General features: G+C 36.0%; 1 protein-coding gene across 6 annotated transcripts in view; it reads left to right on the forward strand.

The window, feature by feature from the left end:
* The window catches only part of LOC306858741 (ankyrin repeat and sterile alpha motif domain-containing protein 1B), a 174,332-nt gene that overhangs the window by 133,367 nt on the left and 17,332 nt on the right, over positions 1 to 23,633 (forward strand). For 4 of the 6 annotated variants that reach the window (XM_079399426.1, XM_079399427.1, XM_079399428.1 and 1 more), the window contains 2 exons: positions 719 to 817; positions 2,438 to 2,590. In XM_079399426.1, coding sequence (XP_079255552.1) covers positions 719 to 817; positions 2,438 to 2,590 — 252 coding nt within the window. Of the gene's footprint in view, positions 1 to 718; positions 818 to 2,437; positions 2,591 to 11,578; positions 12,065 to 23,633 lie in introns of those variants that run through there. The other 2 variants (XM_079399430.1, XM_079399431.1) reach the window with 1 other exon arrangement.

The raw sequence follows: 23,633 nt of genomic DNA on the forward strand, positions 1-23,633 counted from the left end.
TTGGATAGGAGGTTGATTGGTCTGATTGGAGTAACTGAAAGGTCATTAAAGGGGAAAACCAGCATGAAACAGCAGTTGCTTAATAGTGCTTTGTGTGTATGCACACGTGTGTGTGTGTGTGTGTGTGTGTGTGTGTGTGTGTGTGCGAGAGAGAGAGAGACAGCATGTGTTCTTTGCACCTGTGCACATCAAGTTGTGGATTGTTGATTTGAATAATGTTTGATGGGCTTGTGGATCTCCTGATTGGGTGCTCGTGGAATCTGAAGAGGGCAATTTTTTTAATTAGAGAAAATAGTCTCTTATGCCTTATTTATTATGTGTCCATGTAAACTAGATGGATTCTGTCCAAGCATCATAATAATTATAACAGTTTATTTGATGTTGTTACTACTTCAACAGGTGTCATTGTTACAGTGAACCTAATTCCAAAGTAGTCCAAATTATTACACATATTTTAATTAAAGATTTTTAATTTTATTATTTATTTTTTGCTGGGCAGTATTATTATTATCATTATTTATTTATTTGATTCTGTTATTTCTACTTCAACAGGTGTCATTGTTACAGTAAACCTAATTACAAAGTAGTCCAAATTATTATTATTATTATTATTATTTGTATGTTTTGCTACTATTTAAACAGATGTTATTGTTGAACCTTTATAGTAGTACAATGATTTGATTTTTAACTTTTTTTTTTTTTTTTTTTTTTACTGTAGGGTAGTAATGTCGTGGAGGACCAGGACCTGCTAGAGATCGGGATTTTAAACTCTGCCCACAGACAGCGACTACTTCAGGCTATTCGCCTGTTGCCCAGGGTGAGTACATACATCGGGGACGTCCTAAGGCTCCCACAGGGTGCATCTCCAAAAATATCAGCTAACAATGTGTTTGGAAGCAAATTCCAAAAATCATTCCCTCAGGATTTTCTTTTTTTCCATGAAAAACAATGACTCATTTTGAGCGACAGGAAATAGTAACCAGTGCCTGTGAAGCTCTAAAGATGATATACTCAGGCTTCACTTCTCGGTTATTGCAAATGTAATGGCTCACTCATAAAAGGTTGATAAGTTACGGTCAGGCAATCCTGATGGGAGCATCACTGACTTCAGTGACACAAAGACACTGAACTGAAGAGCACTGTAATGAAATGTAGCCTTACCAAACACGTGCTGATCATTGAAATTACGCATGTGATACGTGTGTCATGGATTTCATTACTAAATGAGGTTTCATGGTATCCACATTTAGCACACACACTTTCCAGGGTGCACCCTCCCCCAAGAATAGTCCATTTAAGACCCTCTCTAGAGTAATCCAGCAAAGCTTCTGGAATTGAGTGTGTGTGTGTGTGTGTGCAGGAGACCCGACATCAAATAAATCTCACTTGTGTCCCAAACAACCTTGCACTCCCTTTCTCCTTCACAATCTCTGAAAGGACACCGCAGAGGGGAATGGTTGTGTTGTGATAAGATAGAAAGGACACACTTGTACACACACACACTAATGTGCAAACCTGCTTTTATTCAAACAGATGTGAAAACCTCAAACATGAGCCGAAAGGGGTGAGTTTAAAGGGATATTTCAGACAAAAATAACAATTCTGTCATTATTTACTCATCCTCAATTGTTAAAAACCTGTATGACTTATTTTTTTGTGGAACTCAAAAAAAATACTTTGAAGAATAGAATGTTCTTGTTGCTCTTATTAGAAAAGTGAATGTGAATTTAGGCTCCAAAAAAACACCAGTAAACGTCTTCTGAAGCCATGTAATAGCTTTTTGGGAAGAAAAGATCCAATTAGACTTTTTCAAAAGTCACTTTTCACTATAATTTTCCACTTTTATGCTGCTTTTATTGTCATTTTTGGAGCTCAACGGACCGGATGCCCATTAAGTTACATTATATGGAAAAGTAGAGGATGACAGAACTTTCATTTTTAGGTTAAAAATGAAATTATTGCTTTAAAAAGAAGTTGATTTTAAGATTAAGGACATGAAATGGTATGTGTGTGAGAGAGAGATATGAGGGCTCACTATAAAAACTCAACTTTTCATCTGCAGTCAGCGCTTTCGAACTCCGTTTTAGCTGATAGCCTCTCTCTGTCTGCGTTTACATTTATGCATTTAGCAGATGCTTTTATCCAAGGCCCGTGCGTTCAATATATGTACTTTTATCAGTAAATATGGGAACGATTCACTAGGAATAAAACACACAATTTTGTTTTGTTAGCCTATCTGTCCCCTATTTATCAGCTAGACCAGTGTCAAATCAACGTGGACCAGAATGGAAATGCATGCTAGGAGTCAAAGCAGGTGTTTCCAGCACAGAATAACAATATTTCCTGTTGCTAGACCTCTTTATTTATAACCCAAACTGTGTCCAGCCTCCGGATTTGTTACTGATGTGGTAGTTTCACAGTTGTTTCTATGTTTAAGGTGCGGCCCATTGGTTACGATGGAAATAACCCCACCTCAGTGGCAGAATGGCTGGAGTCTCTGGAGCTGGGAGACTATACCAAGTCTTTCCTCATCAACGGCTACACCTCCATGGAGTTGGTCAAGAAGATCTGGGAGATCGAGCTCATTAATGTAAGTCCCGCTTACCTCACTTCCTGTCTTCTGAAGTTCTGTTGAAATTGAGTTCTAAAAGATTCATTTGTGTTTGAATTGTAAGGGCCACAGTCAAGGGAAACCTGAAAATATTAGGGAAATAAAATAAAAATGGGGGAAAAATCATGTAAATTGTGAATAAATATTAAACAAATGTATTGATACTATACTATAATATAATGTAATATAATAATATTTTATTGGCTATAAATCACTCTTTTTCAGTGTAAAATTATTTAAACACACACATATATATATATATATGTGTGTGTGTGTGTGTGTGTGTGTGTGTGTGTGTATATATATATATATATATATATATATATATATATATATATATATATATATATATATTTGTTGTGTTAGTTCTGTTGGAATGAAGCTGTCTTTTATTAACAAGATTTGCTAGAGGATCTTTGAAATGACAACCAGAGGTTGAGACATCATCCTGAATCATTCTGACATCCTATTGGCCGATTTGTGGTAATAGAGTTTGGGTTGGCTCTGAATCTTGCCTGTAATTGTTTGTTTGATAAACAGTCCTGTCCAATCTGTCTTGCTTTCGACTGCAGCGAAACCACAGATATAATAGTAGCATCTCTGGTATGACACTGAACAGAAGAAATGTCCGGAAAACTTGATCTGTTTTTGAGATTTTATAGTGTAGCCTGCATATTTGGAAAATATTTTAACAGTAAATATCCGCACACTGTTATTAATGCAACCGATTGAGCTCTCAAGTCTTTATCAGCTAAATAAAGGCATCTTTACCTGTAATTCAGTAGTTATTCCTGCAGCCCATGTGGTTAAACAGAAATAGTGAATGCTTGATGGATTTTTTCCCATGTTTGATTAAGATAAATGGGATGTTTGATGACAGTGAGATCATGTGATGTGTTGCTTTAACAGATATGGTGTTAAATGACTAATTACAGCCTCACGTATGCTAATTTCACTCACTTTCAGCCGAGGGAGAGAAAGAGAATCACAGAAAAGGAATGAGCAGATTATATAATAATGTGGGATGTGATTTCTTTAGCTCTCGAAAAAAATAGACACACACACACACCTACTCGCTGTGGAAAGTAACTGGAATGCTGCAGTTCGAATAGACACATGGTTTGGCCACAAGAGGGAGCCAGAGTAATTACCATTAGTGTTTTATAGTTTTGAATGAATACATTTAGCAAAACGTTGTTGGAGGAATTCTGATTGTTTGTGTTTGCAGCTGTGACTATGTGGCTGTGGTGAAACACACTACCACAGTATGCATGTGTGTTTTGTTAACATTGTCATTCCCTCAGGCTCAGTGTTTAATTAATACACACAACTTTATTAACACTGATGTTAGCAGAATGTTTGCTTTACACCACTGTACATATATAGGAAGTTTTCCATTTTATGGCTGTTGTATGGTGAATAAGTACCGACTTTAAAGAAAGTTCATTCAGAAATAATTTCCTCACCCTGTTGTTCAAATCCTGTTTGTTTTGTCTGTGGAATGCAAAAAGAGAAATTTAGATGAATGTTCATGCTGCTCTTCCATATAATGGACACTGATGGAAACTGCAGCTGTCAAGCTCCAAAAAAAAAAAAAAAGAATGGTACTCTCTATTCCAAGTGTTCTGAAGCCATATGATAAATTTGTGTGATTATAAACTCTATCTCATTTGCATTTCCACCAGTGTTATTTAAAACTATAAAGAATTATCTTCATTAACCCTCTGGGGTCGAAGCTCACACCGGTGCGGTCTCTCTTATTGTTTCTGTATAAATGTCATTTTTTCTCTATATAATATAAATATTAAAAAGAAAAAATAATAAAAATGACAAAAGCACATAATAAAATCAGTAAAACTTACAACTTGGCTACAAATACTGTTTTTTTTTTTTTTTTATTGTACAAATGTGACCCTGGACCACAAATACAGTCATAAGTATTATTTTTTTTTAAATTGAGATAAATAAGATTTCCATTGATGTATGGTTTGTTAGGATCGGACAATATTTGGCCGAGATACAGCTATTTGATCATCTGGAATCTGATGGTGCAAAAAAATCTAAATATTGAGAAAATTGCCTTTAAAGTTGTCCAAATGAAGTTCTTAGCAATGCGAATTATGATTAAAAAATTAGGTTTGAATATACTTAAGGTAGAAAATTTACAAAATATCTTCTTGGAACATGATCTTTGCTTAATATCCTAATGATTTTTGGCATAAAGGAAAAATCGATATTTCAGACCCATACAATGTATTGTTGGCTATTTGCTACAAGTATACCCATGCTACTGGTTTTGTGGTCCAGGATCACATATAAATATTAAGTAAAAAATTTAGTCCAAGTAGTAAAATTACTAAAACTGAAATAAAAATAAATTAAATCTAACTAAATATATATTTTAAAAAAACTAATAAAAATAACAAAAGCACATTTAAATGAAACTTTAAATCAACAACAAAATAAATACTATAATAGTAAGTAAATAATACTAAGATAGCACAGTTTTCCACATGCAATTAGTCACTGATCATATTTATGTCAAAGCTATGAATGCAAGTAAAAGAAACATTTTTGATGAATAAATTATGGTCTGTTCCTCACAAAAATCTACCTTCAAAAGACTTGATATAGCACATTATTCATATGGACGATACTTTTAAATAGCCTGCAACCCTATTCACTTAAATGGAAGCATGTTCTTCAAAATGTCCTAATTAAGTCATACAGGTTTACAATGCCATGTGGGTGAGTAAATTAAGACAAAACATTTATTATTGTGTGAAAAACTATCCCTTTAACACAAGCTCAGACTATCTGAAAAGAGCGAAAAGCAGGTGGATATGCAGAGAAGGATCTTATTTGTGTGTGTGTGTGTGTGAGAGAGTGGTTGAGTTGTTCACGGAATGGGACATTCTGAACTTCCCCTAATGAGCCTCGCTTCAGACAGATCACAGAGCGCCTCTGTCTCCCGGGTCGCTGTCCTGAACTCTCTGCTGTAAATGAGACTGAGAGAGACTCTCAGAGTGAAAGAGAAGACACTTTATGCAGTGTAGCACACAGCAGTGCCCTCGTCTGAAGCCAAGAGGAGGAAGGGAGAGAAAGCCACTGAGGGAGACAGGACAGAATACTGCCTTGTTTTCAGTTTTCCTAGAGAATGTCATCCTTGAAATGAAACATGGTGACCGATAGCACAGCAGTAGCAGTTTGGTCCAGAGATTGAGAAGCGACAGTGTGAAGAGAGGCAGGGGAGAAGAGAGAAAGAGGGCAATGGAAGCGATAGCATCTGTGGAGGGAGCCAGATTAAATCAGCTCATAAACGCTCAGGGCAACAGATGCCAGGGCTGCTGGACAAGACAGTGACTAGATGTGTGTTATTGCTGTTCACAAACACAATTACACAAGCACACTGTGGCTTAGTAAGGTCAACGTTCATTTTATACCAAATTATGCACCTAATAAGTTTTTTAAAAAGAAGTATCCAAGGCTGCATTCAATTGAAAAGAAAACAGGAATATAATGGAATATTCTTGCAATTTAAAATAGCTGTTTTAATATATTTTAAAATGTTATTTATTCCTTTAATGGCAAAGCTGAATTTTCAGTCCTTGGTGTCACGCTAACCTTCAGATCTTTCTAATATGCTAATTTCTTTTTGCTTGTGAAACATTCATCATCACCAGTGTTGAAAACAGTTGTGATACTTAATATTTTAGATTTTTTCAGGATTCTTTGATGAATAGAAAGTTCAAAAGAATAGCATTTCTTTAAAATAAAAATCTTTTGTAACGTTATAATGTCCTTGCTGTAACTTTTGAACAATTTAATGCAACCTTGCTGAATAAAAGTGTTCAATTTCTTTAGAAAAATTTTACTAACCCCAAACTTTTGAATGTACTAAGTGTCTATATATAATGTCACTATACTGTATATCTAATATTACGGTATTTGTCATATCACTATATATTTATTTGCTTACTGTCTCATATGTCACTGCTGTTTGCTTGATTCTATTCATAGAGAACAAATTTTGAATTCGCAATTGGATCGACTGAAACCAGTCCATTATTCATTTTATTCCAAAATCCCACTTCTCGGCCTGTTCTTTATTCAACTTTATGGATGTCATGAATGTTTGCAGCTGTTTCTCAAGCTGTAATACACCTTCTGTTCACTAGGTGGCTCCATCACTCTTTTTTTTTTTTTGCCAGTTAACTATTTCAAGATGTTCTATTTAAAATAAAACACCGGTGTGATAAAGAAGGTTTGCTTTGCCAAGATATTGATAATATTATACATAAATATACTATGTATTAAGTATATAAATATATGATAACAGTAAAAGTATCTATGTGTTGTAAGTTGGATTTGCAAGCTATGTGGGACACATTATATAATATTACATCTATGTAAACAGTGTAATGTCACTTTCAGCCCTGTTTTCCTTTTCTAAGCACACATTTATTTTTACATGGACCTGGCATGAATTGCATTAGCTTTCAGCTGGTAGAAATGACAATTAATTGTTTTTCTCAGTTTACATTTCAGAAATTTGGAAAAACAGGCTGGTGACTTCTGAGTAGCGCTAGTTTCATTGTGAATATTAAGAAATGACATAATTAAGACCGTATTTTGATTTTGAACAGTTCTGACAGGTCTTGCCTCCCAAAGGAGAGTGTGAGCAAGCAGAGACATTGACGTAAAGCAAACAGCCTCTTTAAAGAAAGGCAGCTGATGTCAGTCGTCAAAGCTTTCGTGTTTGTATGTTTCTTGTATGTCTCAACAGTGTCATTCCATGCATGTAAGAGCCTGTATATGAGTGTGTATACAGCACATTAGTGAGTGTGTCCGGCCTCAGGGTTACCACAGGCATTCATCTGATAATATTCATAACAGGGCTCAACATGTCTGCATTCCCAAGCAGCTCAGTGATTGCTCTCTCACACACATACAAACATGACCATCACTGTAAAAAAATCTTTCATGAAAATGGACTTGTGAATGGATTTTCTTTTTGCAATAATACTTTAATCTGCTGATTTTAATAGATTCATTATGTTCAATTTATATATGTATATATGTTTTTAAAGAAGTATCTTATGCTCATGAAGGATGTATATATTTGATCCAAAATACAGAATATTCTGAAATATTATTGCAATTTAAAATAACATAATCTATTGTAATATACTTTAAAATATAATTTATTCCTGTGAAGCAAAGCTGATTTTCAGGATCATTACTCCAGTCTTCAGTGCCAAATGATCCTTCAGAAATCATTCTAATATGCTGATTTATAATCAATGTTGGAAACAGAGCTGCTTAATATTTTTTCGGACCCGCAATACGTTTTTCAGGATTCTTTGATAAATAAAAAATTAAAAAGAACAGTATTTTTGTGTTCCAAAATACACTACTATTCAAAAGTTTTACGGTCAGATTTTTTTTATTAAGAAATTAATACTTTTATTCAGTGTGGATGTGTTCAATGGATAAAAAGTGATAGTAAAGACTTATATTGTTAAAAAAAGATTTCTATTTTGAATAAATGCTGTTCTTGTCAACTTTTTATTCATCAAAGAATCAAAGGAAAAAACAATAGTTTCAACACTAATAAATCAGCATATTAGAATAATTTCTGAAGGATCATGTTACACTGAAGACTGGAGTGGCTGATGAAAATTCAGCGCTGCATCACATAAATAAATTATATTTTAAAGTATATTAAAATATGAAACCAATGTTAGAAATTGCAATAATATTTCAGAATATTACTGGGGTTTTTTTGTATTTTGATCAAATAAAAACAGCCTTGATTAACATAAGAGACTCATTAACATAAAAAATCTTACTGATCCCAAACTTTTGAACAGCAGTCTATGTAATGCATATCTATCGAACTATATACATTTTTTTTAAATAAATATTAGTTTTTTTATTATATTTAATTGATTAATATTAAAATATTGATTTTACTTTTCTCACATCCATATTCATACGTTACATTCATTATTTCATATTAATTGTTTTTTAATGACTTTATCACTTAGATGTAGATTGAACATCATGAGCTTAAGCTCCAAACGAACTGTGTCCAAACCAGTCTGGAATAGTTTTAAAACCAAATGGATCATTTGGCTGCTCATAGCTTTTTCTGTGGCTTTTTAAAGCACGCTCATATTACGATAAAGTGATTTTGGTTGTTTTTGTTTTAATCCAAAAAATGTCTGGTTTGAGCCGCGGTGGTTTTCTGTTGGACCTTGAATAAGGCCAGTCTCCATTAGTTTACGTGAATGCTTTTGGATACAAGAAAGAAATACATAAAGTGCTTAAAATTTAATTTTACGACTTGTACGGTCTGTATTTTTAGCGCAGCTCTGTTTGTTACCATTGCATTTAATGTATTTAAATAGCGCTTGCTCTTACTTGTCACATGCTGTGCCAAGTTGTGTTTCTCGGCAGCCGCTGGTTTATGTTTGCCGTGCTTGGGCCGTGTTGGTAGGCGGTCAGAAGTCATTTAGCTCGTAATAATAGTTTAGCTCGGTTTTTTGACAACTGTTACCCAGTTGCCATGACTGCTGGCGGTAGTTACCATAGTGACAGCTTGCGTGAAGTACGAATGATTCAAAAATGACGTGTTTGTGTTTGTGTGTGAGTAAGTGTGTAAGGGCATGTATCCTTTAAGTGTGCGTGGTCCGACACTTACGATTCGCAGACTCTTGTGTGTGTGTTGTAATGCGTTTCCTTGTCCTTTGTGTTGCATTCCTGTTTTCATTACTTCCCGTTACTTCCTGTCACCTCTCCAAACGCACAGATTGCAAATTGTCTTTTCTTACACTAGCAGATGGCTACTGCCTTCGTTAACACAGCAGGCCCATCAAACACACACACACACGGTCTCCCCGGTTTTTTTTTTTTTTCTGTCTATCTGTTCTTTCCTTTTGGCACCTGTATTACACTCCCTCACACCTCAACGATGATAAAACATTTGCTTTAATATCAAAAGACACATTGAGGGCTGTTCTGTATATGTAAGTGTGTGTGTGTGTGTGTGTGTGTGTGTGTGTGTGTTTATGCATGTGGGTGGGTAGGCCTGTGGGTTCATGCATTGAATTGACGCATACTGACACACATTTTTGGCCTGTGACCATGTGAGTGTCGTTCTCGCAGTGGAGGGGGAGCTGAGATTATTCCCCCACTACAGATCCTGCTGAGGGGTATCAAGATGATCCAGTGGCCCCTTACGCCCCAGCGGCCCGTGAGAGGCCTGTTTCTTAAGGACGGCCACCAAGCACCCTCATAAAAATAGATTAAGCGTGACGTTCATGGAGGAGGCTTGGGTTTCAAACAGTAAAATGTATTTATTACACGGCTCAGTGGAATACTGGATTCTGATTGGTGATTTTGCGGTCAGATATTTTTGTGTAATGATCACCGAACTGTATAATTGACCATTGTCCAAGACAACCGTTTTTTTTTGTTTGTTTTTTTAGCCATGTAATAAGTGTATCTGTTTTGCTTTAAAACTGCTTTTGATTTATAAACTGATTTATTTTGTGATAATGACTGGGTGACTTTGTTTTATACTACTGTTCAAAAGTTTGAGGTTGGTAGGATTTTGAAAGAAGTCTCTTATGCTCACCAAAGTTGTATTTACTTGATCAAAAATATAGTAAAAATTTTTAATATTCTAAAATATTATTACAGTTTAAAATATCAGTTTTCTATTTGGATATATTTTAAAATATAATTTATTCCTATGATAGCAGTGTTGAATTGTCAGCAGCCGTTACTCCAGTCCTTAGGGTCACATGATCCTTCAGAAATCTTTGTGAAATGCTAATTTTGTACTCAAGAAATATTTATTTTTATAATCAGTGTTGAAAACAATTGTGCTGCTTAATATTGTTGTAGAAATTCTTTGATAGTCTTCATTTCTTTCAAAATAAAAAAATATTATCTGTCCAAAACGTTTGAATGGTAGTATATATTTGCCACACATGCGTAGGTACATAATTTGTGCATACACTCTCACAGCCTGTAATGAAACAAAAGATGAATATTAATTTGTTCACACTTTTGGCAGATGCCTTGAATCTTGGGTAAAAATTCAGCATGCTTCAAGCTGATGTACTATATCAATAATATTTTGGCCAATAACCAGTAAATATCCAATATAAACATTTATTTTGTCCAAAAAAAAACTGAATTGTTTTAAATGCTCCAAGTAAATGTAGCCATCACAACTTTACAATATATAGCATAGAAACAATGAAGTCAATTAAAATTTGGTAAAGATTAACTTTGACTTGGTGTTAATGATTAACTTTAAGCATTAGAGGTATTCTAAGCAAAGAGATCTTGATAAAATAGTGGAAAATGAGTATAAGCATTAGCTATTAAATATTGGTTGATTGATACCAATAGATAATGACACAAAACTCTAATTATTTGCCGATAACCAATAGGTACAGAAACATTGTGAAAGCACATTTTGATGCAAATTTTTTTTTGTGCTAGTGAGTCAAGTAAGGAGCGCTGCTGCAGTATCTATTTCTGTCAGGTGTCTTTATATAACCTACAGTATATGTACATACATGTATATCGTGTATATTTTGAATGTCGAAAGCCATAACTGTCCTGTTGGTATATCACTACCAGCCTTAAGGTGTAAGACAGACCATAAGCCAATTGAATTAAGGCTATTTCCCGCTGCCCCAACAAACAACAACTTCAACGCTGGATCAGTTTGTTAATCCTGTTGGTGTTTGTTGGATGACAGTCATGTTTAACAACAGTCATGTTTAACAACAGCCAACTCTGAAACGTTGTCAGCCGGGCTTAAGATGTTTTAAACAAGGTACAAATGAGACCAGGATGAATGTATCGCGATCTCACTGCAGTGTGTGGCAGCTGAGCTCCGGATCTCACGTTAAACAATGAAGCTTCGGAGAGAGAGAGAAGGAAAGAGAGAGAGAGAGGGAGGGGAAACAGATACGAGAGAGTGAGGCGGAGAAAGCAGAGAGTGAGTTAAGGACGTTCAGTCTCCCGTCTCGCACTAGCGCTGTTTCACGAGTCGAGGAAACGGTCACCTGCGCTGCACTCCCGCTACGGCACGCGAACGCAGCGGCTCCTCGCTGGATGGGAGCAGGGTATCCATAGTAACCAGGCAGAGAGCGCAAACGAGGAGCGAGAGGAGGAGGGTGACGTGTTCAGACACAGAGCGCAGCTGCTGGAGTACAAACCTCTGCCGTTTGATAGCTTGAGGAGACTGGAGAGTGAAAAAAAATCCTTTATTCTTGTAGAAATATGCATGTAGGTTTGAGCTTTTATGCTCTGTAGATGAGCCAGAGAGTTGAGGTGGCTTGTCAAAGGAGGTCAGGACCCTCGCAAGGGCTCTTGGATGTTTGGGGGCGGAGGACTTGACTGTGCGGATGAGCGGCCAAACTCGGGGTAAGTCGCTGGCACTAAAGGAAGAGTGGAGCAAAAGGTGGATTAGAAGGGATTGTGCTGCCTCTAGTTGTTTTTTTAGATTAATGCACTGTTAAAGCTTTTGTTCTCCACTTGCTGCAGTACCAGCCGCTGTTTCCTGCTTTTTCACCTGCTTTTTCAGCTAAACATTTGCTGTTGCTTTTATGTGTCTTTTATGTGTCAGTGAGTGATCTGTCATCCCCAGCTACTGTGCACCAAACTGTAGTTTCTTTATTACTTTGGTGATTTTACGCATCGCGCTTGAATATACGCTGCTCGGTTCATGTGATGTGCGTATGTGAACATGCAGTGGTGTATGCCTTAGTTTGAGTTTGTGTATGTGGTAGGTTGACATTTCAAATAGTTTTGGACAGAACATTGCTTTTCATACCGCAGGACATGTCGGTTTCCCAGGAGAATTGTTTTTGGAATTATCGTTCATGCAGTTTTTAATGAGCACATATGAATTGAGCTACATGGAATATTTGTATTGTAAAAAAAATAAAATAATAATTTGTCACACTGAAGCAACAATTAAAATAAAATAGTCAAGGAAAAAAATATTTAGAGTTGTATTATATCGAAACCATACAGTGACAGTTATCGGCCGATATTAGTTTTTGTTTTATTTTTCACATTTAATTTTTTTCATCAAACAGTATTGAATATTTTATTGTGCATGCTAATTTTTTAGTTAATCTTTAAAATGACTATAAATTAATGTAATATTTGCAAAACTTAAGAATATCCGTATTTCATATATTTCATGCATTTTTGTTTTTCTTATGATTTATTTTGTAAATAAATATTTTGTTTATTTATAAATAAATGTATTTTATATTATTTTATAAATTATATATGTATATACACTTAATGTATATTATTTGTTTAATAATGTTATTGTATTATATTTTAATTTTTTGTTTATTGTGATTTATGTATAAATACATTTATTTTATATTTATGTTATTTTATAAATTATATATGTGTAGGTATTTATTTAAAAATATTTTTATTTTATTTTAAAAAAAAGCTCTAAATATAGTTTATGTATTTTGTATTGAAATGCGCACACGCACACACACACACACACACACACACAGTGCATGCCTAAAAAATTATGAACAACAATAATGGTTACTTTATAGAACTTATATACACTTTCTGTGATACATTCATATAATTGTTACCCTATAATGCATCATACATTCCTCGTCATTGTGTTCACGTGTATGCTTGCCTCTAGGACTTTCTAAGGCCGAAGTGTTAACGTCACAGCTCAGGTAATCTGTAGATGGCACAGCGGTGAGGATGACTATGCCTTGGGATGAAGAGGCAGGCAGACGTCTCCGTTAGGCTGCATTAGTTTAGTTCTGCAGTCAGCAGTGAAAGAGTCACGGAGGATCAGAAGGGAACAGCAGTGAGGCGGTGTTACATAATGAAAGTGGGACCCACTGTGCTACGGATCAGCCCTGGTGTATTAGATGTAATCTCACAGCTACGCCGTCCACATGTGGATGGGGCTTGAGGTGTAAGCTTTCTCATAGCACAAATAAAGCTGCCAATAAGCTTTGAAGTCTCGGAGGGTGCGCCAAAATGTTCTCACAGAGCTTTTCTTTCTTCCTTAACTTTGCCGGAGGCTAGATATTTGGGATTTTTTTTTTGGGGCCGGTTTTTACCAGGGTGGGGCTTTTATGTAGTTCACTACAGTTCCAGATGGTTTTCCCGTCAGTGGAATGAAGAAAGTTGTTTGCTGATGCTCTAGTTTCGCACACCTTACACCAATTAGCAATAATGAGTCTTGAGGGTACAGCACTGCAGTGTGGCCTGAAAATGCACACTTACAGATTCAGGTAAATTCTAGAATAGTTTAAATTTTTTTTTTTACACCAACTACAACTGATAGGTGAATATAAACCAAGTTACGATCATGTCTGTAATACAGACTCGTCGACTAGAATTTGTGACTTTTTAAAATTGCTTATTTATTTATTTTAGCTACAGATAAATGACATTGGCATCGTGACCTAAGCTGATTGGCTAAGTACCTAACCCTTCACTAGCTAGTATCCAGTGCTGTAAAGACAAAGTCAAAATAAGGAGAAAAAAGTTCATTTAATGGTTTTTATATTCACAGAAATGTCTTGTGAAATCTCATTGGTGCGTAATCTTGCGTTATATAACTGTGAAATATCAAATATGTTCTGATTGGCTGTGAATTGGCTGTGGCGTCTTCGCAGTTGCACTTCCAGTGTCAAATACTGAGCTTATATTCCATTTTTGCCTGTTTGTGTGTGTGTATTTACAGCAACCTATATTGCATTTATCTTTTGATCAATTATTCAGCTATGTCTGCACAGTCCAGCCAGAGAGCAAGTTATTTTGCTTTCTTACAGCACTGCACTGAAGTTTATTAAATCTGAAGCATCAAATCTGCAGTTTGTAAGGAGGAATACACAGTCCTTAAAATAAATAGACCAAACAACTACTTTGGAAAGTCCAAGTTGTCCTTGGAGTTTTGGTTGGAGTGTTTAATGTTGAAGTTTCTGTGCAGCTGATTAAATCTTGATTAATTTATTCATTTTTAATTGTGTAGATGAACAAAGAGAATTTTAAGTCAACTTGAAATCACTCAGAAACGTCCCATATTGTGCAACTAAAATAGATTTCAAATTCTGCTTCATATTGGTTTTGAATGAAGAGGTTTTATGCTCTTTTACACATGCAGCCCTTGACTGCAGCATCTGCACAGATCAGATCCTTCAACACTACAGTCATATCAGACCTGACATCAGTCAGTTGAGCGTAAATCTCCTGTCGTCTTAGCTAGTGATTTTACAACACATTAACAGGGTACAGTAGTCATGTCTCACTTGTATTATTCTGTTCACTGTCACAGACATTGGCATTTTCGAGCCACTCCAGCATAAGACTTTGTGCAGTTAAGACTTTTCACTTACATAAAAGCAAGATCTATCGTTCTGTGTAGGGTGCAGGCGTCATGTGAGGACACTTCTGGGCCCTCTGCTGTTTTATCCTGTGGCGTTTTGAAGCTTGGATCCAATCAGCGGCCTGGTACTGTGCGGGATGTGACAGTGCTGCCGGTCTAATGCCGTTGATCTGCCTGCTGTTGGTCCTTATGGCACTGTCGACAGCGGCGAGTGCTGACTTAAACTAGATTCTTAATACCAGAAGCAAGCCTATTTCAGATGATCACTTTATGAGATTACTTTGGAATGGATTTGATGTACTATGCGTTGCATGCATGCTTTAGTGATTTGAAATATATTGGATTAAAGAATTGCATTTCTTATTCATTTATATGGAAAGTTTAGTGGCCTATTTAGTGGAGATGGCTCATGACGGTTGTCCAAGAAATATATCAAACTTATATACAGTACTGTTACAGTTTGGGGTGAGTTTTTTTTTTTTTGTGAACTTTGTTCATCAAAGAATCCTGAAAAAAAAAATATCACGTCTTCCCAGAAATATTAAACAGCACAACTGTTTTCAACATTGAAAATAAGAAGAAATGAGCAGCAAATCAGCGTATTAGAATAATTTCTGAAGGATCATGTGACAATGAAGACTGGAGTATTCAGCTTTGCATCATAGGAATAAATTACATTTTAAATATATTAAATTAGAAAATGATTATTTTAAATGGCAAAAATCTAATTTTGTCTGTATTTTTAATAAAATAAATGCAGTTTGTCTGATTACGAACTTTTTAAAGGTAGTGAGTATATAACATAAATATATAAATAATATATATATATATATATATATATATATATATATATATATATATATATATATATATATATATATATATATATATATATATATATATAGTTTGTAATTTGTCATATCTATAATTTCTTTTAAAGCAAGATTGCACCTTATATAAGAAGTGTATGTGATCGAGTCTGCCTGTTTGTTTCCTAACAGGTGATAAGTTGACTATTTTGTTCACACAACCCACCGACTAATCAATTTTGACTATGTAATTTTGCACACTTTTACTGTTCAGTCAAATCACATTGTTCTCACTAAATGTTCCATACTGCATGATTTTTTGTTTGTTTTTGTTCCAGTTTTATTCTTGGTCTGGCATGTCTGTGGGTTTGTGTGCAAGAATGAGTAGGAGTGTGTGAGAGAAAGAGTGAGAGCGCGTGTAGAAATTGAAAGAGAAACGAGAGAAACTGTCATCTTTTTTTTCTCCTCGTCTTTGTATTGGAGGCTGACTTTTTCTCTTGATTGCTTCTGATCCCCGCATAGAGCAGGATTCACGCCGCTGCAATCCCTTATTATCACTGGTAAAGGCAGAAATATGACGTGTCCCCTCATTGGCTAATCACGTCCTCACTCACAGTCAAACCTCACAGCATTGGTCCGGTGCACTGCTGTATATCCTCCTTTACATTGCCTCAGAGGCCTGCTGGATTTTTTACGCATAGCACCAGCACTCGCTCCATAGTTGCTAGGTAACTGGCAGGCTCTGGTTCATTTCCAGTTGTCCCCTGGTTGGGAGGCGCTGGTTATAAATGGATCTGAGATGGATAACGGCGAGTTGACAATGGTGGCCTTGGGGTTGTTTGAATTGTACCTGCTATGGCTGGACTGGGTTTAGCTCCTGAGGTGGCTAGCTGTTGACTGGACACCAATCCGCATCAGCCACTGGACCGACGTCCCTTAGCAACCTGAAAACCACCAATACTAGTAATGAAAAATGAACAAATTAGTGCTGTTCCAAGAAAATCCGTGTAGACCGATAAAGTATCCCCAGAACGCAAGAGATCAGGAAGATTTGTGGACACATTGTACACGCACATATACTAGACCTCATTACGTTCACTGTGTGGGTTGTGTTGGCAGTAATCCTAATCCTGGCAGTAAAAACCTGTTATGTCTGCGGTGATTGGCTCTCTACATTCCGTCCGCTGTGGCAAGGCAGACACGCCACATGGTATTTAGCATTTCACGGAAAAGATTTTATTCCATATGAAAAAAAAAATATTGAGTTACTGACAGAGATTGCAAGGGTAACGTCAAGCAGAAGAAACCAAAGTGCTCACGGCTAGTTTTTGTGTGCTTAAAGGTCATTCGACCAGTCGTGTAAGCTTTACAGCTCATTAGCCAATCAATGTGCTTCGCATGTTACCCTTCAGAGAAAGAGAATAGAAGAAATGGGGATGGTAGGTGCAAAGTGACTTTTTTTCATAATTGAGTAGTCAGTGGGTTGATTTTCTGACCAGTCAGTCTTAAGGAAGAAGGCAGCAGATTGCAATCGAACATACGTAGAAGTTACGTTTTAAAAAGGAAACATTTGTAACTTGACACTTTCTTAAAAAAGTTCATGATTGATTAATCATGAAGTTGTTGATTAATTCATCCTCTTTAAAGTAGTGATGCTAAAAACTAAAAGAAAAATAGGGGGAAATAAACTAGTCTGCATCACTGGTTGTGGTTGGCATTGGTTTTGAATACACTGTTGGCATGTTAGCCTGCTAAAACCCTCTCAGAGAAGTTGTGTTTCTTTAAGAAGTCATTCTAAAAATATTAAAACTAAAACAAAAATAGGGGGAAATAAACTAGTCTGCATCACTGGTTGTGGTTGGTATTGGTTGTGAATGCACCATTAGTATGTTAGACATTAGCATGCTAAACCCCTCTCAGAGACGTTGCTTCTCTCCCCTCTTTAAAATATATTTAAACTAAAAGCGCAAAAAAAAGTACAAATTAACTAGTTGACATTATTTAATGATCTTGAATTTAATGATATAATGGTCAGATGGTGATCTTGGTTACTAGCGAAATATTTGCTGGGCCATAGAGTGTTGCATTGTGGGATGGAGGTAAAAAGAGGAGAAAACAGAGTGAGCGTGTGAATAAAAGAGGGACTTTGTGTTTCCCTGGTCATTAAAATCCAATGCACGAATGCTGCTGTAAGCACGAACAGTACTGTATTCACATCCTCCTCATCAGACAGGCCTCTGCGCCTCCGCTTCCTCAATTAGGAGGAACTGCTCATCCATACCACAGCTCATTCTGAGATCTATTACTTCTGTCTGCTGGTGCCTCAAGCATGAGATCATAGAGAGTTATGTGGCTGAAAAGTATTGCTCTGGCCTGACCTGACCTTTTAAGAGGAGCTTGATTTCTATGAAGACATTTTACGTATGGAGTTTTAACCTTTCGTTTTACAGTCTTCAGATGGCATTCGCAAACCCATATTACTTAGATTATGTATTTCCGAGTGAATTGGGATGGTCAAAAGGCAAAAAAATGAAGGCGGGACTTAATTGGATTATAGATTGTGAAAAGTGAACATTATAAAAGAAAATAAGTGGAAAATAAGTGGATGTGTGCAGACGCTGCAGTCAAGGGCTTGGGCAAAAGAGCATAAAACCTCTTCATTCAACACCAATATGAAGCAGAATTTGAAATCTATTATAGTTATGAAAATTCTCTTTGTTCATCTACACAATTAAAAATGAATAAATTAATCAAGATTTAATCAGATGCACAGAAACTTCAACATTAAACACTCCAACCAAAACTCCAAGGACAACTTGGACTTTCCAAAGTAGTTGTTTGGTCTATTTATTTTAAGGGCCGTGTAAAAAAAAAAAAAAAAAAAAGCGACAACCACTATCGACTGGGATTTTGGGGTTTGCATGTTAACCAACATTAAATTGCTTTAACAATTTGCAGTATTTTAGAAAAGTTTTTGTTATTTATTTTTTATTCATTATTATAACCCTGCTTGAAAATGGTTGGTTTAAACCAGCCTAGGGTCATTTGTAGGTCTTAGTTAGTTGGGTTTAATTGTTTTAAGATCCAATCAGCATCTGTCTCTTTGCCTGGCCAAGCTGGTGTTTAGTGGGTTTATTTGAGTGGCCAGCAGGTCTTTTGGCCTGATGTATGGAAATGTGTCCATAACCCCTGTAAAACCAGCTCTCAGAGAAATAATCAATGTGTCAAACAGGTTTCCCAAATACTCCCTCCATCTTCCATCGGTCAATAAACAGAGAGTCCCGCCCCCAAACTCAAGCCATTGGTTGAGCCAAAGTTGCTTTGTCAAGCTATCTGGGGAAGTGAGAAATGGTTTAGGGGAATGAACTGCTATATGTATAGTTGTCCCTGCATATTAAACTGGTATAGAAAAAAAAGTGTGTGTGTGTGTGTATCGGTCCCTTAAAGTATGTCCATGTGCGCGTCTGGTGTGGAGATTACACTCCTGCCACTGGACCGCTGAGGTTAATCCCTCTTCAGACCTGCTTCCTGCTCACTTTCTCTAATCTAATGGGATTAACTGTCATTTTACATCCAACACTGCAGCAATTACACCCACAGAAAAGAAGAGACTTCAAAAGACTCCATTACACAAGAAACGGCTGAATGTTTTTAACACCACTTCAATTATTGTGTTAAAATGTCAATGGTCTCTGGTTTGTGCTGTTCTCTTTTTACAGAGCACCCAAATCTTTCACACACTCCCTGATTTTCTTTGTCCAATGAATGCACAATGAGGATCTGCCTGATTAGGTGTCAAATAGCCTGGCAGATAAACACTCTAATTTGACTGCATTAATTTGTCGCAAATTAATTTTTTGGATTTGAAAGGTCAGCAGTGTGCTGTCAGATAACTTCAGTTGCACTTTATTGTCCTCTAATGCAGTTGGGTGTTTATCAATCAGAGTTTACAAACTAACAGCTTTCATTTTTTGCCCTTTAGGCAAGGCAAGGCAAGTTTATTTATATAGCACATTTCATACACAGTGGTAATTCAAAGTGCTTTACATAAAAGAAAGTGGACTGTCTTTCACAGGAGAATTGCAGTTTTTATTCTTAGGGCCAGATTTACTAACAGCTTGCACCAGCGCAAACCCTCTTTTGGCATTAAAATAGTATTGTCAGGATTTACTAAAGATGCGCAGTGAATTAGCGCTGACAAGGTGTGTACACAGTTATTTTTGCGCCTGACCTTATTGAATATGCATTTGTAGGAGTTTCCCTTTCAGACGCAAAATTTATGGGAGGAGAGTATTAATAAGAATCACGCAACGAGATTTACTAACGTTTGCGCTCGTCAAATTACTGGTGTTTGCGCTATTATTTAACATCCAAAAAATAATGTCTTAAACTATTGTTTCTGTGTCATAAGTAGATCACCCGCACCTGCTGAGCATCGGATCTGATTATTTGCGACTACGCTAATTTGCTCTGCGCTTGGTATATTGCGTTGGTCAATATGTAAATGAGATGTTGCATCGGTGTTATTGAATTTGCGCGTTGTCAGAAAATCACCTGCAGAAATATCCACGCCCGTCGGCACTGTTTTGGAATTGTGCTCTTGCGCTAATTTGCCCTGTTTATTCAATCCGGCCCCTAGCATTTTATTGGTAGGCAAATTGTAGAAAGAACATATTACAACAAAACTATCACAAAAAAATGTATATACTATTATAGTATTTATTATTATTATTATTAAATAACTTTTCATTTTTAAATGTTCAGTTTTAATTTTATTTTTAATTTTTGTTTCGATCAAGGTTATTATAGTTTTGAATTTTTAAATTCGTTTTATTTTAATATCGTTTTCAATATCGTTTTCAAAAACTTAATTTAACCTTAGTGAGGAAATCGTTTAGCGACAAAATGAACCCATGCTGAGATTGATAGATGGTAAAAGTATAGAAATATACACCAAAGGAAGTAAGCCTTTTTACTACATAAATCTACACAAGTTGCGCTTAATGTCATATCTAATGGTGTGTTGAGATATTTAATATGAAAATAAACTTAGCCTAATTTGGTTCTTTTTTTTTTCTTATTTAACCATAATCATGATATTGTAACTGTCTTGTCTTGCGCACTTTTCCGTGAACATCCGCACATAAATCATAACTGTGTGGGACTAATGAAATTCAATAATAACGGCAATCGTAGGCCTATTTAAAGGCTCACATTTGAATATGTTATTTTCTTTATTTATGAAGAATTATAAGCGTGTGTAGGATGTGATTTAGCCTATGCATATTTATTTGTTCGAAAGTTTGGCAGTGATCACAAAATGCTAGGGATAGTTCTGTATTGTTTACAGAAAGGTGCGTTCTCATCTTTTTTTCTGTTAATTATGTTGCGTGTCTGTTATTCTTCAAAACACCAACTTGCCTAATGTTGGTTTGATTGCTTGTGTTAGATGAGAAAATAAGTTTTCCTTCCTGATGTTGTAGATTAATGCGGGTCCGGTTCGGGTCGGACTCTCTGTCTTTATGTCAAACGGTTCTGGTCTGGTAGGCTACAGAAATAAATGAGTGCTGCTGACGGATAACGGGTCGGGTGTTGTGTTAAGTACTGCTGGTGCACGTTTACCCGTGCAGGACTGCAGGACTCTGCTTTAAACCGCTTTGCGTCTCTCCGTCAGAGATGCGCCATTTACAGGTATTTCCCTAAACCGCCACACAGCTCATATATTTTTCAGCCAAGGGGTGAGAACGTAATGATTACGAAAACGATTATTTATTTTTGTTAATTATTATTTTATTTCAGTTAGTTTTTCAATAACTGTTGTTAGTTTCGTTTCGTTTTAGTTTTTCAAATATTTGGACATTTTTATTTTATTTCAGTTTACGAAATTGTTTTTTCATCAATCATTTTCGTTTTAGTTTTCGTTTACGAAAATAACTTGGTTTTGATTTAGTAATTATATAGAGTGCTTTTATCATTATGTTATTAGTTTATTAACTTTTTCATAGTTTTTAGCTGAATTTTTTGTAAATTTAGTAGTTAAATTTTTACTGTTAAATTTTTTGTTTAATATTTATTTTTTAATTTCAGCTTTATTTCAGTTTATTTCAAAAACATTTTTTAATAGTGTGCCACCACACATTTATACCACCTAGCTCTTTTTCGTGTACCATTTGCATTTGTATGTAGCATTAGCATCTAGCTAATGAAATACCTTTGTAATCACTAGACCTCAAACATGCAAGTTAACAAATTAGTTTAAATTGAATTGAATGCAACAGATTGTGCAATAGTGGTTTGATGAACAGTTAGAGCAGATTTTTGCTCATTTTGCTCAGGTTTTATGCAGGAGTGGGATCTTTATTTTTAGATTCAGACACTGTTACTGTTACCGAAAAAGAACGGTTACTGGAAAAGTCGAAAGAGAATCTTCTTTTTCAATGAGATTTTAGTCAATATTCGCCAAAATAATTCCCAAATGCCTGAAAATCTACCAGAAATACCATCCAGGCACTTTGCCGTACTATTTTTAGTGCACTATGAATCCTAATCTTACGTACAGTACAGTTAGAATGAGAATTAGGATGCAGCTCTGGTGCTCTTACACTGCAGTCAGCATACTGTACCCGGCGGTGCAGTTATGTTCGCGAGCAGTCGCAGTGATTAAAACACATGGCTGCTTCTCTTTATCACCCCTGCTGCATGTGTAATGCGAAGCTTATGCGTATCATCCGAGCGCCGTTCGTTTGATAGAGCCATTTGCGCTGTCGTCCAGTCTGTAGAGTATTTCTCCATGGCACGTTGCATCTCCACTGCAGCCCGCTCTACACATTTGCATTTAAATTAAATTCAATCTCCTCTGCTTTTTACCGTCATGCAGTACGGCAAAGCTGAACCTTACACACTCAGCATCCTCTCTTTGTTCATTTCCTCCTGTTTTCTCTCCTTTTGTTTGTCCATTTCCTGCTGCAATGGCATGCAAGCGGGAATATAAATAGCTCATATTAGCATCTGCATATCTGTATTCAGATTTAAAGACCTACTGATTCATACTGGCTGCAAGAACAGCATGAGCATTCTTAAGTTTGCAAGCCTCAATCTGATTGGCTGGCTTTACTGCTGGCTTTACTTAGTCTTTAATTTAAAGTGTTAAATGGAAAGGTAATCTAAATTATAAAAAGGGGAAATGAGCATTCACAATTAAATATATAGTAGGCTATTTGTCAACGCAAATCCCCCACCCCCCAAAAACACAGAAATATAAATAAAACTCACATATTCACAGATAATCTATATGGTACTGACTGTATTATTTATTTTTAGTTTTCTAGTATTTCAGACTAAATGCATATGAATATGTGTATTCAATGGTGTGGAAAAGTAAATATACAGATAGATAGATGGATGGATGGATGGATGGATGGATGGATGGATGGATGGATAGATAGATAGAAAACATATATTTTAGATTTTTACTGTATATCGGCCAACCCTACTAAGAACTGAGCAGGAATAGCCTTGGCCAGAATAACCTACAAAGTGGAGCAGACTTAATGTTCATAGTCAAAAACGTAAGTCTGACTACTTCAGACAAGCATAGCTGTGTGTTTGTGTTCTTCATTTCTAATGTGAAACCTCCAGGCACGTTGAAATCACATTTTGTGTGGTTTAAACTCCCAAACTGGCAAATGATCTCAAGCAGACTGTCTAATTTCAGTACACTGCAGTCCTGAAGGGTTTTCCATCCAGTTCCAGCCTCTGTTGCCCTAACCACCTGTAATCTGGCCAGCGTGGG

The sequence above is a fragment of the Barbus barbus genome (assembly GCF_936440315.1).
Source record: "Barbus barbus genome assembly, chromosome: 39".
Taxonomy (NCBI): domain Eukaryota; kingdom Metazoa; phylum Chordata; class Actinopteri; order Cypriniformes; family Cyprinidae; genus Barbus; species Barbus barbus.